Here is a 20219-nt window from a genome sequence, read left to right as displayed (position 1 = left end):
CCCCTCTTGCACACTGACATACATTTGATATAGTTATTTATCCTATATATTTCTGGCGGCATATTTCCCAGGAGACCTTGTTTATCTCGCTCGTAAGCGCATGATGGATGTATGGCGCTTTGGATAAATGGTATCACAATCAGATATTTTTATGGATATAGGCAAACTGGGTTATTAACAAAGGAAGGGCAGAGAGGAACCAGCACGCAGAAGAAAATAGGAAATGATTGATGACAATACACCTGAGGTTGCAAGGTGTAGGCTCCAGATAACCAGCTAACAGAAGAGGAGATAAGGGCAATGCTTGAGACAGAGCTGTTTTCTACCTCGGGGTCAATGTCACGTCGGCTGCCCCAGCTCCTGCGTCCCTCTGAGCCTCGGAGTTTGGAGCAGGCAGAAATTCCCTGGCAGGAGCAGCTCAAAAATTGTTGTCTTCCTTTTTATACAGTGGAATGCACAGGCACAGGGAGCTACAAAACATTTAATCCCACCACAAAAACCTGAAACAAAAGAAATTCCAGGTTCTGGCGAGTTTGGGGAGGGACTGGTGTTTGTTCTCTGTCATGCCCAACACAGTGGGATCTGTGGTGCTGAACTACAAGTAAGTAAAAATATTTGTTTATACTGGCAATAATGACAGTATTCAATGCTAGCTTTTTGATTTACAGAAGCAGGAGGTATCAAAATGGGATATAAAATGAAGATAAATCTGCAGGCAGGATTTGACCTGAAGTCTGGCAGTTGTGCTGGGTGCTCACTGGGCTCTTCAGCCACCAGGGTAAAACCAGGAGTTGGAAATCTGGGGACTGTTTACACCTCTGCATGGACTTTCTGGGTTGCTTTCAACAAAACATCTCCATGTGGGAGAGAACCTGGGCAGGAACAACTGCATCCATCTAGCAGTGGGAGAAACAGGAGCGTGGTGAAGTAATTTAGCAATACTGAATTTGCAGGTCCCCAGCTGCAGCCTGGATCACGTTCCAGCCTCACAGGTAAAGTGTCTGTGTGATACGACACAACAGGGAGCACATGAATCCAGGCTGGAAAGCAGTCCAGAGTCCCACTGCTGATGGAGACATTAGGGGTGGCAAGATTCAAGCTGGTTTTGTCCTGGGAAAGCTGGATATGGCAATTACAACTCACCTGAAACACTTCTCTGGGATTTTCCGTAGCTGCTGTACCACAGCAGCAATGTCTTCAAGCAGGGAGGTGCAAATAAATACAGCCTCTCCGTGTCTATCCTATTCTTTTCCTCAAGAAAACTTGTGAAAATACAACATGGGACGTAGCAGAGCCCACTGAGACCAGTATCTTAAGCAGAGGGCACAAGCAGAGCTGAACACGTGCACAGCCGCCTGCAGCCTTCCCGAGCCCTCACACGTGGGTTATTAATCTGAACTTACACTGGGAGTGAGAGTTAGGAACACCAGTAAAAGATGGTACCAAAATTTAATGTGAACCAAAATGAAACAATAAAAGCTTCAGCACAGTATTTTTTATTGCCCCCCAGGTTATAATAAATCATTAGGTAGGCGAATCAAAGCACAAAATCACAAGGACAAGATAAAGTTATGTCCTTTATGGGAGGCTTTTAAGCCTACAGGCTGAATATTCAACCAGTGCTGAACTCATTCTTCAGTCAGACTATCCTGATGATCTTGACGACTGTCAAATCTCTCCTCTCTTCCTCCAAAACCCCGGCTGCCCAAATATACAAACTCAGGTACTGCCACCACTTCAAAAAATCCGGGTTTTTCTGATTTGGGAACAATTCAGGTCACTACACTTGGCTCTCCTTGCCACAGCAGTGGAGAGAGGCACCACTGCTGTGTGTTTAACCAGCTTGATGATCAGGAAAGGTGGTTAAATTTAAAAAAGCCACTTGACTCATCTGAGAAATGTCCTTAATCAGATTACACCGATGATTCTCGAGAAGGGCAGGCAATGACACTGCAGCTTGTGTCCTCAGAGGCACCCATGAACCATGCTCAGGGTCCTCATCTCCAGAGCTCCTACACAGCCCCTGCAAAACACTTGGAGGAATATCCTACTTCACACAAGCAGTGACCTCTTTGATCATGACCCAAAAGAGAATCTCTGGGCAAATTTCCATCACACAAAAGATAGTGCAGCTATGCAGTGGAAAAGGGAAATGTTTTGGGTTGGCAGCTAAATGATGAAGCCCATAATGAGTACAGAGCCCTCTTGTTTTACATATGCAATGTGCTCTGCCTTTCTTAAAGCTGTCACAGAAGCCCTGTCGATAAGTGTGGAGGCGGCATGAGGGCTACAACTAAATGCATGTTCCATTGTTCAGATGTCAGGGAGCCTGAGCTGCTCTCACAGGAATTACATTCAGACAACGTCAGTCTGAAAGGAAAGGAACGGGCAATACCAGCCCACCATCAGCAGCTCTGCTAAAAACCCTTGGAAGAGAGTTTGACCTTGCAGATGTTAGAAGACTCACAACACTCATGAGCAACTTTGCACTGGTGGAATTGTCTTTTGGAGCAAAGGTGTCGCTGGTTATTTTGCAGCAGGCCCGACCAAATGTTTTTGCAAAAACTATTAACCACCAACAAAGCTGTAGGAGGCAAGGCCCTGGAATGATCCAGGCTCATGGAATGGTGCACAGTGTTTTAAGTTCCTCTGCTGTTAGACCTGGACTGTGACGCACAGCTCCAGGGATGGCAAACCATTCAGTCTGTCTCTTTTCACAGTGAACTCTCCCCAGGTCAGATGTCCCACCCTGGGTGGACTCAGCAGCAGTGGGAATACTGGCCTTTATGGGATCACACTGATGAACCAGAGCTTGTTTGGGGCAAAGGCAGCTACTAAGGGCAGAAGACCTCAGGGGATGTGCAGACAGCTTTTTCAAAATGTTCCATTTGTCCCAGGGAAGCTGTGGCTGCCCCTGGATCCCTGGAAGTGTCCAAGGCCAGGCTGGGCAGGGCTTGGAGCAACATGAGATAGTGGAAGGTGTCCCTGCCCATGGCAGGGGGGGGAACAACAAAATAAATTGGGAAAGCAGAGTAGTAAGGCACAGTGGCTCTAAATGTCACGTTAGACACTGTTGTGCTCATTGGGATTTAGGCTTTAATGTGCTGTATTTTGCTCCACATGACACAGCTGCCTTCACAGAAGCTGTGCATTAGTGCACATCCTGCTGCACGTAAGATCAAAGTGTCTCTTCTTATCTCAAAGGAACCTTCAACAGCAAGACAGTACAATTTGAAATCATGCAGCTACCAAATGCAGACAGAGATAAAGCTTGTCTCATTGCAATAAAGACAGGGAAAAGGCAAAATACTGAGGTCAGTAAGCACATTCAGTCCCATGGGACAACTGCATGTCCAAAGGTGTGGCTCCTAACACCCTCCCAGCTCCCACTGTCTTCTGAAACGTTTCTGACTTGGACGAGACCCATGGGCAGAGCAAGGCCAACTCAGAAATTCAGTGAGGTGATGTCTTCCCAAGCAGTCTGCCAAGTGCCCATCAGTTTTGTGGGAGTTCCTGCTGATTCTCTCTAGCAAGGAACTGTCTCAGAGTCTGGCCCTGAGCACGAGGAGCCACCATTCTGTGGGGCAGGGTTGTTGCACTGTCGCCTTCTGGTCCTCTGGCCCCCTGAACACGGGGACCAGCTGGCCCAGCACCCCCAGTTTCCATTAACAGCAGCATCTGGAAAAAAAAACAAACAACAAAGCTGGAAAGGACTGTCAGGAACAAGCAGCTCTTTCCATGGGAAGAGCTGTCAGCTCCCATGAATCGTACTTGAGTACAAACAGCTCTGCCCCTGTCCACATCACTAACAATATACTGGAGTCATTAACAATGAGCAATTGTTTTAGAGATGTTAATTCTCTGCTCAGCATTTCTGGTGCTTGTTCAAACTACACTTCAGGAAGACATGAAAAGGGGGAAAAAAAGTCAATTAGCTTTTTATTTGCTTGAAGGATGTCTCTCTCTTTGTCTTAGTCCAAGCCTAGATAAGAAACAGACCAACTAAACTTGTCTCAGCCACATTTTGAGGTGGTAGGGGCAGTGTTAGCACTTCAGTGAACAACAGCTTGACTATTCAGCTTTCCCTCCACTGCTTTTCCTATTACACTGATTCTTCTGGACCCTGAGCATGTGAGTGACATAAATTCAAAATCCCGAGGATCACGGAGGCAACACATAAAAGGAGGAAATGGGAGTGAGAAATGAAGTTACAGTGTTGACAAATGGATGGGTGTGAGCTTTGGGAGGGTTGGATGTGACTATGTGTGTGAAAAACAGGCTGAGGTAAGGTGTCAGAGACTCCACAGTTCAAGGCTCCGTGGGATTCCTTAGAAACACGCACAAAAGTGACCCCTGGTTCGGTGAAATCTTGGCTTAAAGTGCATTTCAGCCTGGCTCAGTTTGGACATAGCCATGCAGAATGAGCACCGGGTAAGGCTGTAAACAAAGCCAGTGATAAATGCAGTGCATCAAATTGTGGGACAGTGCCAGAGCTCTGGGTGCCTGGGATCTGGTATTATTTAGCATCTAAATTAATGAGCTGGAAGAAGTAAACAAAATGATTAAATTCACAGATGATCCTAAACTAGAAGGAGTTAAGAACATCAGTCAGGAGGCAGCAGAGATATAAAGTGACCAAGAAGCATTAATAAGTGCTTCAAAACAACGTAATAAGATTTTAAGATTAAAATGCATGGTAGCATATCTGGGGGAGAACAGTTTGCAACATGCTGGCTTTATCAAAGGGAAAAACTTAGGAAACAGAGCTGTTTCCTGAGGAGGAGACCTGAGGCTTTCCAAGGATTGTAAACTAGGCAGGAGTTTGTATTTTGATTGCAAGGCATGTACATGCAGCTTTGAACTGCAAAAGTAAACCCACCTCATCAGGAGGGCAAAGATACTCAGAAGAGGGCAGGGAAAATACAGCTGTCCCCTTTGCAGGGGCCCAACTGGGTGCACTGGGCTGGGCAGACTGGGAATGGCCAGGGCTGGCATCACTCCTCACCCATCAGCTGCCATCCCTGGACACTCCTAACACAGCTGGGATTGTCTCCTTGGAGCTGGGAGCCTCTCACCTTTCCTCCTGCTGATCTCACAGGCGGTGCCGCGGTAGCCGAGGGGACACAAGCACTCACACTCTGTTCCTGAAAGCAAGCAGAGATGGTGGGAATTACAGACCTGGAGCCACATTTCCCAGCAGGCATCCACTCCTCTCCAGCACTTCATCTTCTGTGAGGAAGGGCCAGAGGGTGAAATGCCATCACTTTTCTCCAGTGCTGAAGGGATCAATACCAATAAAGAGGGGAGCTGTGATGGCCCTGCCACCCCTCTCACCTCCCCAGCCATTTGTTCCTGCCCTGCAGCTCAACCTCAGACTCGCTGGTGCAATTCCACAAGCCAGGGGACCACAGAGTCCTCCTGCTCCTCTCCAAAAGAGATCACAGAACCCTGGAATGGTTTGGGTTGGAAAGGATTTTAAGGCTCATCTCATTCCAACTCCACTGCCACGATCAGGGAAACCTTCCACTATCCCAGGTTGCTCCAAGCCCTGCCCAACCTGGCCTTGGACACTGCCAGGGATCCAGGGGCAGCCACAGCTTCTCTGGGCACCCTGTGCCAGGGCCTCACCACCCTCACAGCCAGGAATTAATTCCCAGTATCCCACCTAACCCTGCCTTCCCTGTGGCCTCCTCTGGACTCACTCCAGCAGCTCCTCATCCTTTTAGTATTTGGGGTTTCAGAGCTGAACACAGCACTGCAGGTAGGGTCTCTGGAGAGAGCTCTTGGTAAAACTGATAAAGAACAAACTGCACCATCCAGAAAGAGCAACCAGGACAGAAATATCCTAACTTGGCTTTGTGGCAGAGGAAAAGCCCAAAATCCCTGCTCTGACTGCCCAGGACTGTGGTGTGTATCCCAAGTCTGGAACCTGGAGGAGAGTTCCCACTTAGGAAAATATATGGTCATTTAAAACCTTTTGCTGAGAAGATCCTAAATGAAATACTAACCTAGACTCATCTCCTACAAAGTTATTTAAACAAAGGTCACCACGAGACAAATGCTTGAAGTGCTACAATCAGCTGGCTGGTACCTGAAGTGATCGTTTCTGCATTAGATACAATTTGATGATAACGATTCTCATCAGGACTTTTGCAGATGCAGATTGGAATTAGGCACTTGACAAAATGGTCCCTTTGTTAGAAGCTCTCATCACATCATATACCTCTTGTTTAGGCAGAGCAGTTTTCATTTAATTTGATTATTTTTCCCCTTCATTTTTAAAATCACAGCCTGCTTTCAAAGGAGGACAGCTTCTATCAGAAATGGGGAGGTGGTGGTGATGATCACTGTGCTTGGCACTTACATGGTGCTTTTCATCTTCACAACACTTTTACAAACACTAATTAATGCTGAGACAGTAGTCGCTTCTCCAGGAGGATGGAAGCAATCTTAAAAGCAAAAGGAGGAGACTTAAAGACGTCAAAGATTTTTTTTTTTTAAGTGGATAATTGAGAAGTAACAAATTCTTCTGTAAAACTGATACAGATAATGGTCACTCCCATTACAAAGACACATCCCTTGACTTTACTGTCTTTACTTACTGGGACTTTACAAACAGAGCAACTTTAAAAACAGAGTAATTACCTGAGAAAGAAATGACAGGAGAAACTAAAGAGCAGACTGCCTGCCACGTGCTCCCCACAAATTCCCAGCTGATTTCAATCAAGAGGGCAGAAAAGAGGAGCAGGATCCCTGTACCTCTCAGGAAGGTGATGCCATTCCCGTGGCACGGAGCACAGCGACAGGAACTGGTCTCCAGCTGGAACTCATCCAGAGCCCGCCGCAGATTCTCTTTTATTTTGGTGGAATCAGCCAAGTCAGAGGGAGTCACCAGCTCATACAGTGGCTCTGCCTAAAGGGAGGGGAGAAACTGCATTAATTCCCAAGCTCGAGACACTCTGAACATCCCAAGGCCCGGTGGTGGCACAGCTGGAGAGGGAAATGGAGGCTGTGTGGCACAAACTCCAGGTTTCCCATTGCTATTTGCTAAAACCCTGTGAACAACAAGGCCACAATGCCAGGAATACACCCAAGGATGCTCCCCTTGGTTTCCAACACCAGAGCAGTCGAAATGTGTAACAAAATACAGCAGCCAAGCTGCTGGCTGACAAACAGGCTAAGCTGCACAGGAGTTTAATTAAATCCTTTCTCGTCCACATTCCTGGTACAGACATTTATAGATCAGATTTGCTCAAACTTACGTTTTCTGAGTGACCTCTTACTCTGATTTTAAAAATGTCTCCTAAAAACCATCCACAAAAACCTCCTCGTACAGTGCCCCAGCAGAGGCACCAGTCACAGGGACTCACATCAGCACTTCCACCTCCACCACTCCTGCATTTCAAGGCTGGTTTCTGTCTTTATGGGGCCCAGATAAGGGTTTCCATTCCCTTCCAGAAGGGAGAGGATTTGATCTCCACGTGCAGATGGGGTCAGAGAGAGAAGGCAAAGGGGTGCACAACACAGTGAACGTGCAGGGACCAAGGAGACTTTGGCTCACTCATTTATTTTCCTCCTGAGAACAAGGGAGAGTTGAAGTGGGGTGTCAATAGCGCCAGTCACCCACTACTGCCAGTGGGGTGGTATTTCCATGTGCCAGCAGAGGATCCATCCCAAATTCCCATCCTCACTGCAGAGATACTGCCATGCAGGCCACACACAGTAAGCATGAAAGGATCACCCTCCTGCTGTCACAGGTTCAAACTACAAGAACCAAAGAATGTTCCAATAAAAAGCAAAAAAATGCTCATTTCCTGCTGCTGTACATCCACTCTTCATCAATTATCTGTGATCCATACTTTGCTTTTTGAATTCAGATCATACAAATGAGGAAATACACTAAGAGTGACCTGCCAAGTCCCTCCAGCAGATGATTTATGAACTGATTTGCTTTAGTTTTCCCTAACTAAGCATTCTTGGGCTGACATTTAGTCACACTCCACTGGTACTTTTGATCTTCAAGCCCCACAGGGATATTGGTATGGAAATGAAGATACCAAATCCAAATTACATCCGCCTGAGGTTTTTCACTGGGCAGCCTGGTCACTGATGCCAGGCAAGACAAAGAACACCTCAGTTCCTCATGGGAGATGTGTGGGATTTGGGGCAGAGGGCTGCATTCCTCTTGTCTCCTGCCCTGAGACCTCCCAGTGCATTTCTGGACGCTCAATCCACAGCACACCAGGGGCTGCAGCAAGTGCCAGATGGGCACTGGCTGTATTTCCAAATTACTGAGTTTTGCTTGCTTCACCTTTTTAGAGTTCACCTCTTTCTGGAGAAAAACCTCCCTTTTACAAATGTAAAGATTTTTGCCTAAAATTGAATTTTACAATGAAAAACAACTATAAATCAACTTCCACCTCAACCAACTCCTGTTTAAAAGGATGTTCTCGTGCACCTTTGTTCTATTCACTCATTTCGACACTAAAGACGATGAGGCAGAACTGTTACACACTTCTGCTTGCTTTTTGCATTTCTAAAACTCTCCAGGATCAAAATTCCTCGACTCTTCAAAGCCAAACTCCTGTTTTTAAGGTTCAGCTAAGCTGCACAGACATCCAGGCATACACAGTGAACCACTTGACTTTATGAACCAGAAAGAATTGTCACTAGTGCTCACAGAAGTTGATAAACATCAAGGAAAATAGAAGTCCTTATAAAATACATGCTGCCAGATATAATTTTGGTAAGTTATACACTGGTAAAACAGAAGGTAGATTGTCTGATCTGCCTGGCAGGCAGCAAGAAATGGCATCTGCACAGCCCAGCTAAAGGGTTAAAGCTGTTTACTTTGTGTATTTCTGACCACAGTCCCTTTAAAGCATCACACCTTTGCTTTTCTGAATCTCACTTAGAGAAGCTACGCCACGCAATGAGGTCCATTATTCCCGGGTTTTTTTTCTCTAAATCCTGTTTATCTAAACACAGAGTTCTCCAAGGTGCTCAGCTGAGGCTGGAGGAAGTGAGGGATGCAGTACCTTCAGCTTTATGATCTCAGGGTTGTACTGCACAGCCTCTCCCCACTGCTGCATGAGCTCAGCCGTGGGCAGGTCCTTGTGGGCCAGGGTGGCGACGTGTTCACTCGCTCCGCCGCGGACCAGGGCGAGGAAATCCTCCACAAACTGCTTCTTGGCAGTGCTGTCTGCAAAAACACCCTCAGAAAGTGCCCAACTCTGCCCAGGTTGTGTCTTTGTGGGCTGCAGTGACCAGCGAACAGCAAAACAACACCCCCCTATGGGACCCGTCCCACTCAGAGGGCAAAGGGAAAAGGCCACAAGTGTTTCTCACCTGGCTTCCTACAAAGGGTGTGCTGTGTCCCTCCTGCTCCCCTGCAGGAATTCCCCATCCTGCACCCTGCATCTCTCCCCTAAATTTCTTCCCTACGGTTTTAAGCCCACAGGTCCTTGCACAGCCCGATGCTCCTCACCACCAGGAAGATTCCTTGTTCTCCTCCATGTATTCCCAGGTGCACCTTCCTCCCATGCACACCCCCAGCTCCCCACGTCCCCACAGGATCCCACAACACCATCACCTCCCTGTTTTCCCCATCAGGATGCAAAAAGGGGCGTGCTGGGTTGCCCTGCTGAGAGGTGGGAGTTGCTATTTAACACAGCGCTGGCCTGGTGGGTAATGGTTGATCTGCCCCTGCTTTTCCTTGGGATGCTGAGCAGATATTTACTCTCTACACAGAAAATACTGGAAAAACCCCAAGCTTTGAGACATCTCCTCCTCTGTTAAGCCTGGCTGGGGTTAGCCAGGAGACCCAAAAGTGGCTGTGAGGGAGTGGGGAAATATTTCAGACAGGCAAGCTCACAAAATCTTCCTTTCACTATGACAAAGAAATGAGATGGCAGAAGTGTTTCATGCTTACCTCCAATCTCTTTCAAAAGGGCTTTACAGCCAGCTGAATCTACTCCAAGCCCCACAGAGACTACATGAAGATTCACACCAATGTTAAAGCCCTTCTGTGCACATTTCTGGACATCACTCAGAGAATAACCTTAAATACACAACCAAAAATTGTAGGGTTTTAATACAACTGTTCCATGTTTTATCTCCATGTACACAGAACATGGGAGTTGATGAGTATTTTTGCTTTGGGGGAATAAAAAAAAAGATAAGATGAAGAAGGTTATTTTTGTTTTTTTTTTTTTTGGTATTTAATAGAACTATATGAAATGAAATCTCTGTGTTTTACAGAACTCTGAAGCCAAGTGGAAATGCAAGGTAAATGCTGGAAGAGGAGGATTTTAGACACCCACCCAGCTGTACTGGGTTAAGCAGAGCTGCAGTGGGTGGGAAAACAGTGGATGTCTAACCACAAACTCCCCACCACCCCTCCCCATCCCCAGGAGCCAGGCTTTTTAAGAGGAATAGATAAAATAGCTTTTCCTCCTTTTACTAGCTCCCATCTCCAATTCTCTGTTGCCAGAAGAGACTTAACTGCTTCACGGAAATTTAGATTGGATTATCAGGATACATTTCTTCACCAAAAGGGTTACCAAGCCCTGGAAGAAGCTTCCCAGGGCAAGGGTGGGGTCACCAACCCCAGAGGGATTTATAGGACATGTGGATGTGGCACTTGGGGACGTGGTTTAGTGGCGGCCTTGGCAGTGCTGGGTTAAGAGTTTGGACTCCATGATCTTAGAGAGCTTTTCCAGCCTAAAGGATCCCGTGATTCTATGATGTGGCAGATTGGATTCTATGGATATCTATTCTATGATATGATTGTATGAGAGCAGAGCAAGTTCCAACCATGTGACACAGTGTGTGATATCAGATCTGCAAAAGAAAACTTTAGTTCCAGCACAGACAGTACAAACATAATGGTGGATTTGAAGGGAAAACCCTGAATTCTCAGACTGGACCTACAAAACCCTGGTGAGAACTCACAGCCCAGCTCAGCACTTGAGTGAAAATGTTGTCATTGCTGCAGGATGCTGATGTGGGTCAGCAGACACTGAGCATTTTGATGCAAACAATAATACACTTCAGTTCAAAGAAACGTGGCTTGTGATGGGTTCACACCAACAGCTGAGAAATTGGGAAACTCTGTTAGAATTTGAATACCTGAAATCCGAGTCTAAATGCTGTCCCTCTGGGCTCTACCAGAGTCCAGAGTAAGGAACTTCCTACACAGCAGAAGAGCAAACAGACTGAGCATCACACAAAGCAGAGCCCAATAAATGCCTCTGCAAACAGACAGCGGAGGCAGTTCCTCACTCCCCTGCCAATGAATAAATAATTGAGAGTGCAGCTATTGATTAATGTCACACTGCTCGCTCTGTCCTGCACAACAATCATCATTTCTCACAACAAAGGGAGCCAGAGCCAAAGAGCAGGAGCAATGTCAGGCTCAAGAGTCACCCAGCAAATTATTTACTGTTTCCTACGTGCTGGAAAAGCTCTCGAGGCTAAAGGTGTTTCAAAACTGCCATTTGAAAGGCAGTGGAAAAAGAACTTGGGTGAAGGCTTTCAAAGCTAACAGAAGTGTTAAGATCCACGATTCTCATTCATCTCAACATCTTGTCAGCCTCTAAAACGTGTTGTCTAAAATACTTGCCACAGGGCCTTTCTTTGTGAACTAAATCCAGTCCATGATGCTGAGCATGCTTTGAAAACCTCTTTATTCACTGCCAAGGAGCACCTCCACTCCCACATTTCCTGCAGGATTTCTCAGAGATGCTGTTGACTCCTTCTTCCATCATCTCCCTCTCCCAACCTCAGACCTGAGCCACCCCTGTGTGCCTGCAGAGGGGTTTTACCACCCAAAAGCTGTTCCCAAAGCTCCTTCCCAACCATCAGATGCACGTACCCGCCTTGCGGAGCTCCTCGCTGTTCATGACCAAAGTATATTCATAGATGCCTCCAACAGTGGCCTCCTTGATGAAGTGTGTCCCAAAGTCCCTGTAGAGCTCCCGGTATTCCCCGTAGCTGTATTCCGTGGGGAGCTGCCGGAGCCTCTGCAGGAACTCGTGATGCAGCATCAGGGCTCGGGGCTTCAGCTTGTAAACACCAACAGCCAGCTCAGAACGGGCGTGGATGAACTTGCTGGACTGCAGGAAAGGCAGGAGCACAGGAGAATCCAGGAGGAGTGAGGGATGTCATTCTTGTGGCAACGTGGGGTTATTTGCAGTTATACAATTAGCACTGGCCAGGATTTATTAATTTCACAGTTTTTAACTGGAAATCTCCTAACTGGAAATCTCCTAACTGGAAATCTCCTAACTGGACATCTTCCAGCTAACTTCTGCAAAAGGAAAACTTTTAGTGGTAAAGTTCCTGAGAGTCAGGCCACGACTGGGACACAGGGAAGGGCAGGGTCCTGGTTCTGACGTGGCACACCCAGGACGCAAGGACACCTCAGCATCCCACGGGACTGCTCTACCCCTAATAAAACTTTATCTCTCACAAGCCCTCTCCTGAAAAGTTCTGACAACTGAAATCATGATTTGTATGGGAAATGGTGATTCTCTGGCTGAGCTAGGTTCATATTTGTATTTCACAGAATATGCCCTCATCAAAACTGAAAGGAAAGAAGAAAACACAAACACTGTCTCCCACACACACACATTTATATGTCTCTGTGTAGATGTGTGTACATGGATACATTTTTTTCTCTCCCCTTTCTGGCACAAAAGCCTGGGACAGAAAATGTCTTTCACTACGTTTAAAGGATTTAGTGTTCAGCTGTCTGAGCCAGCAGCACAAGCACATCAGGGAGGGTTCAGTATAGACGTCTGCAGCTTCAATAATAAAATCAGGACTTAATTTGGGGTTTGTTTATGGATGTCTATTGCAAATGCTTCTCATCAGCCACTGATCTTGTTGTGCGAAATGCCACTTTGCAGGAAGCAAATGCAAGGAACACTTTGCCATTCCTGAGTACGCTTTATACTGAAAGGAGACACAGGTTGGTGATGCTATCTAACCACCGATATGAGCTACGTTTGTTTATGGCAACAACAGATGAAAAAAAGAAAACAAGTTATGGGAGTCATAGGAGTTATAGATTCAAGTTGAACAGGCTTCTCAGTTTCAATTTTTAGATGACTTCATGACAAACATTCAAAGGTGGATGCCCAGCAGGGCACTGGAAAGACCCCACTCAGAGTCAGAGAATATCCACAGCTGGAAGGGACCCACAAGGATCACTGAGTCCTCTCAACAAGTTGTGGGTTATTTCAAAGGTCAGGCAGCCCAGACCCTGGCTGAGAGCTGAATGGAAAAGCTCCAGGATGCCGCAAACACAAAGGAAGGCGTTGTGGGGGTAGTCAAGACTTGAACAAATGGCAGAATCCAGTTGGGGAAAAAAATTTAATTTATCCCCGTCCTGGCTGCTGACGTGAGGAGGAGCATCAAACCAACACACACACACACACACACACACACACACACACAGAGGGAACACATTAGCAGGGAATTAAGTGGAGCAGTGCTTACACTTGAAGAAAATCTTTTCATCCTCTGAAAGAACTTCTTGAACCTCATGTCATTTGAATTGTAACCAAGTTCAAACACTCGTGGTATTTTTATACCAAAGCTGAAGCTTGACTGCGAAAATTTTGCCTTCAGGACACTGCTTTCATAATTTGAGTAGGAGTCATATTCAGTCATTGTAAATTCATATTTGCCTTTGGTCTAAACAGAAAGGAAAAACAACACGTCTCATTTCCTGCATAGTGATTGCACACCTGAAGCATGGGGAAGGAATGCAGACACAAATATACTTGTGAATTAATGCTTGCACTTTGAAGATGAAAAGCCCTGTATAATTGCAAAGCGCTATTATTATTAACACAGGTACTTCAAGAATGCTTGATTTACAGCAGCAGGAAAGCCCCTGTCTCCTCCACACTGCAAGGTCCTCAGGCTTTCACTTAGTATGTCAATCTTATGCAAAGAAGGCGAAATCTTAAACACAGGCATCAATTAAAGTACAAATTCTAAAAGGAAAAGGTTTCCTAGTGGGCAGCACTCAAAAGCACCACGTCATCAAAAGCATTAAGGTCATATATATATAATATTTGAAATACAGCTTTGATGCCTGACAGGAACAAGTTTTCACACAGAGCATGTGGTGTGTTCAACATCGTGGAGTGCGTGGGGTATGAGGGTGTTCTGGAATAGGGTAAAATTCAGCCCGATCCTTTTGGGTGTCAAGAATTTGGAGATTTTTTAAAAAAATGATCCAGCAATGAAGCTTGGGCACTAAGTCCACTGGAATATGTGTAGGTAAGTTTACTTGCTGATACGTACCTCTGGTATGTAGCTTTCCACATTGTATGGCTTCCTGAACCTCGTGTCTGTGATGTAATGGGGAGAACATCCCCCAGCATAGTACCTGTGATCAAGAACCAACCCTTCCAAGCTGTTTGTGAAGATATTCAACCTGTAGATGAAGCAGAACAGCAATATTTTATGGTACCATCAATTCAGAGCTAAACACCAAATGCATTGGCTGAGAAAGGAAAAAGATTTTGTTTGGCCACGGGCTCTTTGTTTCACACTTTTTTATTTTGAAACCCCAAAGGAAAGCTTGGCCGCTTCCACTGTCCAACCAACCCAGGTGCTGCAGAAGAATTGACTAACAAGAAAGGAAAAAGAGCTGAATTTTGACACTTGATGAATACAAAGGGCAATTTTCACTCCCCCAGCTGGGAATGTCACCAATGTTACTGCCACCAGCACTGGCAGCTTTGTGGCCTTTAGTGGAACTCTCCAGGAAAAGCAGAACAAACTGGACCAGCCAAACCCCCACACCACCAGGCTGCTCACCCTGAGCACCCCCAAATATCAACAGCATCCATCAGAACCTTCAAAGACAGGTTTGCCAATCCATGCCATCAATCCAGACTGATTTTTAATTCACATTTCTTTGTTCCGGTTTATCAGCCAAAATCTTTGCCAGGTTGGTCAAGGATCAACCAGAGGTCAGTAGACAACAGTAAAAATTGCTGGGGAACAAGAATAGAGGTACTTGAGCAACAGCTCAACTAATCCTTGAAACCACAGGGAGTTTTCCTTTGATTTCAGTGGATGATGGACAGAAACCTTAACCTGTGTGCTCTAAGAAAGGATGTAGCAATGCAGTTTGTGGAGATGGAGAGATTAAACCCCATCGTTTGCTTTTCCCATTGCTGCTGGCGGGATGAAACTGCACCAAAAAAAACCCACAAAAAACTATCAGCACTCCAGGGCTCTGTTGGATCTGCCTCTCCTGATTTTGGGGAGAGAGGATTGCATGATAATGACTCTGAAGCTGTAAAAAAATTAACTCTAATTTTAGAACAATCTGGAAAAAAGGGGAAGTCCACTAAAAGCAAATTACTGAGCAATTGTAGCTTCAAAGAGATGAGAAGCATGTTCCTATAATTGTCCAACATTATTTTTAATTTTGATTAAACTCAGAAGTACAAAGCACTATCAATGACATGTGCAGCAGCCGTATCTCCAGAGAATAATGAGAAAATTGTATTTTTTTCCTTGCAATATGATTTTCCTTCTTTTTTTTTTTTTAATGTAAAAAGCAATTTTTCCCCTGTAGAATAAGAAAAAACCCTCTTTTCACACAGTCTGATCTTACAGAAAGTTGTCACAATCTTAGCCTGTAAAAGCTGAATAAATTCAGACTTAGATTTTAATCCCCACAAAGCTGCTAATATGCAGGTTCACCCTATCCCACTCACACAAAGCACAAAAATCCCACCACCTCTCAATGTCATGGAAGAAATCAAAGACATTTGAACACCTTTCTCCCTCCCCACCACACCAATACAGGGTGTAAGAATAGAAACCCCAAGAACCATGGAATGATTTAGGTTGGGAGGGACCTGCAAAGGTCATTTAGTCCAACCCCCTGCCATGGGCAGGGACACCTCCCACTATCCCAGATTGCCCCAAGCCCCGTCCAACCTGGCCTTGGACACTGCCAGGGATCCAGGGACAGCCACAGCTCCTCTGGGCACCCTGTGCCAGGGCCTCACCTCCCTCACAGGGAACAATTCCTTCCTAATATCCCATCTGATCCTGCCCTCTGGCAGTGGGAAGCCATTCCCCCTTGTCCTTGCAATCCAGGCCTTTGCAAATAGTCTCTCTCCATCTTCAGGCACTGGAACGCCACAATTAGGTCACCCTGAAGCCTTCTCTTCTCCAGGCTGAACAATCCCAATTCTCCCAGCCTTTCCTCTTGGCAGAGCTGCTCCATCCCTCTGATCAACTTGGTGACCTTCCTCTGGACTTGCTCTAACAGGTCCATGTCCACCAGGCTTTGGATCAGGTTCCTGGATCCCAGCTCACTCCTGGATACAGCAACTGCTCCAGCTTTTCTCTGTTCAGTGTTTGTCTGAAGTCACATTAGATCATTCTCAGCCTTAAGCAAGGAAGCATCTCATCAAAGCCACTGACTCACCCTTTTGCCAGATTCTCTATCCCCCAGTACTCTTCCATCTTCTGGTCACATTTCCTGAACACTTTTTTGCAGTTTTTTTCATCTGACTGGTCCCCACAGTCGTCATCCCCATTGCAGAGCAGCCTCCGTGCAATGCATCTCCCTAGGATGGAAGGAGAAAGTCACTCATAAAACAATCTTGTGATCACACTCCCTGACATGGAGTCTAGGAGCAAAATAGGAAACTCCTGGAATTAATGGTTCAAATCTAGCTGGAAAAAAAAAAATTCTTCTCTATCTGCATGGATCCCAAAGTCCATCTGCTCAGTTTCACTCAAAATCATCATAATCTTAAAATTCCTTGCTCAGCTTAGGAAAAAAACCCACAGTAATTAAAAGTATAAAATGTTTTGGTAATTTTGTTTCATTTGGAGAGAACAAACATGCTGTTTCAGCAGGCCTTGTATATGGTATTTCTTTTCCCCTCTTCCCATGTCCACAGTTACTGAGTGTTTTCAGTCTCACCAAAACACTGGAAGATGGAGAGCAGAGGCATTTTCCTTTGCCCCATCTCAGGTGCCGAGCTCTTGTTGCTGTCGTTTGTGCTACAGATTTTGCTGATATAACCAGGTTATAATTTCCTATTTGGAGATTTTAAAGATAGACAGATGTTGTAATAGACTCACTCAAAGTCACTGACACAACACAAGCATGGATGGAGCCAGGTCAACTCCTGGCACCCCTCTGGCCCAGCAAACTCCTGCAGAAGCATAAAGTTCAGCACAGTGGCATCAGAGGTGACACCTGATTATCTGAGCACCATCAGTCCCCAAATCCTTACCTGTAACTGCACACACGAACCCATCACATCGAACTCTATTCCTGCAAGGACTGTTTGTGACACAGTCCTCAGTTTCTCTGTCAGAGTAATCACAGGGATCTCCACTGAACTGAGAGGGTTGTTCCAGGCGGGCAAATCTGTACTGTGATGAAATAAAAAATATTGACTCAAGTACACAGAAATGGTGAATTTTACGCTTCTCTGGTTGAAAAACAAACGTTGTGTCACCGAGATCTGATCTCAGTGCACTGTCATATTAAAAGAGAAAAGTGTCAGCGCAGAAGTGTGATGCTGGTAATTTGCCTCATTTCAAAGGTTTCTGATCTGCGACAGTTTTAATTTTACTGAGGAAGGGTTGAGGATTGGGAGGGATGAAGGAAAGTTTGCTTTTCTTTGACAGTTTGTGTAAATGAGCCTGACAGTGCAGTGCGGGACTTTGCAAGAATAAGGAAGGATTCAGTTCCATCTCCTCTCTTTCAATTAATGCTGGTAACGACATCCCTTGTTATTTTCTGTCAGTGTATTTACTTGCCCCTCTGTATCATTAGGGATTTTTTTCCGCCCACAACACTGCTGTGAAGCAGTCAATTACTCCGTCCAATATGTTAGCCCTCCTTTTTTCCCCAGCTTCCGAGATTAACTCTTTGATATGAAGCTTCACTCTGCCCAACTCCCATCACTGGTTATTTCTGCTTAAGCCTGGGAACAGCTTCTCCAACTCGTTAGCAGAGGTCTCTCTAGCAACGGGGATTTTGCTCTTCACGCTGTTGGGATCATTACTTTCATTTGATGGGGCTTCTTGGCTGGAAAATGCTGGCTGGCAGACAAGAAAAAGCATCCTAATCCTGAGAGGCACCAAGTGTCTCCAGGTCCCAGAGGGGACCATTAGTGGGGAAGGTGCCTTGCACCGATGCTGGAAGAACAGGACTGTGTTGGAAAGTCCCTGCAAAGCCTGGGCCTACACCTTCTCTGGACAGCAAGACACCCTGGAAAGCACTGGAATTACTGGGGATGGTGAGCTGAAGAGCTAAAAGCCACCTGAAAGCAAAACCCCCCAGTCTCAGCTGTACGGGACTTTCCTCAGCAGCCCCCCTCGTTTGTCCAACCCCATGGACAAAAAGGACAAGGCTTGAAGGAGCTCCCACCTCCTCTCTCTAGGTGGTCCCTAGACCACAGACACTCACCCTTTTCTTCTGGCAGGGATCACACGTGCTCCAGGAGGACCAGGCGGAGAGGGCGCAGTCGCGGGGCTGCGGCGGGGCACTCACGGAGCGGGCGCGCCTGTCCCTGGCCTCGCGGTCACTGCTGTCACCGGGGCTCGGGGACTCCTGACCACTGTGTCCAACACCACAAGAGATTCAGGGCGTGAAACTCTGAGCTATGAGGACCTGGCACCTCAGCCTATGCCTGTGTGAAACTAGACACCGAGGAGAACTAACACTTGTTAGATCTCACCACGCTTTGCATGAAGCCTCTGGATTTCAGTCCTCATCCTGATGGCATTGATTCCACTGGCACTGGTTCTGTATGAAACCTGACCCACCCTTCAAGTGCCAGCATGGGAAACTCAACCCATAATCCACCAAGCTGGGCTTCTCCTCAAGCTGTGCAAGCAGTAAAACCTTCACCATCAGTTGCTGCCCCTGCCCCACGGCTCCAGGGTCAGACACCTCCATGACAAACACCGGTCCCAAGGGAAGGCCCAGCATGCACTCAGCATTTTTGAAAACCAGGTTCAAGTGTCTCTGCCCAGCAGCCCATTTTTTCCCAAGCTGGCCAAAGCCACTAGTTTTAGATTCTACTCTCAGTTCACAGGTCATTAACCCATTAATCCCTTTCAACCCAGTAATGAACCTGAACTCCAAGTGTGAGCCTTTACTCTTCACCCCAGCCACTACTTCACCCCCTCACATGACCACTGTCTCCAAGGTTTCCACAATGCCACCATTAAAATGCTGCCTCCTCTTTTGGTGGATTCAGGATTTCTGATTAAATCCTCATCCCAGACAAATGCTCCCTTGTAGCACCTCCTTCAAGTGGGGAGCTTTAGTAAAACATTGACAATTAGTTTCTTTTCATACCCAGTCTGACAAGGAAACTACCACAGCGGTGTTCCCAATTCTTCCACCCAGACAAGGAACAGCATCAGCTGAAGCTTTAAGTATGATTTAGTGCCTGGCATGGGGCTCCCATTGTAGCATATTAAAAAACACATAGAATAAAGGAATTACAAAACCTCATCGGCTTGCTGAGGCATGAAATCAAAGCTCAAAGTTCAGAGAACAGTGCAAAAATATAGTTAGATTGGAAAGATTACAAGATGTAGTTCTCTGAAACAGCAACATCTATTACACCAGCAGAGAAAGAAACAGCTCCCAGCCACATTCTCACCATTGCTGCACTTGAAGGAACCAACCCCCTGTGTGCCCAGCACTCTGTGGGGCAGCCAGCATGGGAGGAGGCTGCATGTTCAAACAATTCCACGTTACAACACGAGTGTGGCAATTTGTCAGCTCCGATTTATCACCAGGATTACTCCTCTGAAGGCGGAAACGCTGCCCCACGCTCCCTTCAAAACATCTTTCACCGTTACAGGCGCAGAAATCCCTCACGACAGCAATTACAGCCTGCACAACACCAAAGCCTGCGCTGATCCTGACGGTTTCTCATGTCATCCCGTGGATGTGGCTTCAGAAACACTCACTCACCCAAAGCCATGAGCAGTCTGGGTGCCGAGCACGGCCCAGAGCAGCAGCAGCAGTTTGATGGGGCGCGGAGCGCTCATCGCTCCGAGGTACCGCCGGCGATCCCACACCACCAACACCCCCGCCCCGTCTGCTTGCAGGGGTTTGAACGGGGTTCAAGCAGAAAACCAGCAACTGCTGAGCTGCTTTGCCACCCTGTAAACAGCAGATAACCCAGCACCTG

General features: G+C 46.4%; 1 protein-coding gene across 1 annotated transcript; it reads right to left on the bottom strand.

Annotated features, from left to right (window-relative positions):
• Positions 1-3073: 3073 nt before the first annotated feature.
• Positions 3074-20173, bottom strand: C8B (complement C8 beta chain). The gene is made up of 12 exons (XM_019291804.2): positions 20000-20173; positions 18476-18626; positions 17292-17433; positions 16472-16613; positions 14320-14452; positions 13504-13701; positions 11876-12116; positions 9932-10060; positions 9039-9202; positions 6760-6913; positions 5076-5144; positions 3074-3678 (listed from the first exon to the last, which is right to left on the bottom strand). Exons 1-12 carry the CDS (start codon positions 20074-20076, stop codon positions 3527-3529), a joined length of 1752 nt encoding a protein of 583 aa, XP_019147349.2. The 5' UTR covers positions 20077-20173; the 3' UTR covers positions 3074-3526.
• Positions 20174-20219: the final 46 nt, after the last annotated feature.

This window comes from Corvus cornix, chromosome 8 (genome assembly GCF_000738735.6).
Source record: "Corvus cornix cornix isolate S_Up_H32 chromosome 8, ASM73873v5, whole genome shotgun sequence".
NCBI lineage: Eukaryota > Metazoa > Chordata > Aves > Passeriformes > Corvidae > Corvus > Corvus cornix.
The sequence above is the reverse complement of the archived record's forward strand: the minus strand, read 5'-3'. Positions and strand labels throughout refer to the sequence as shown.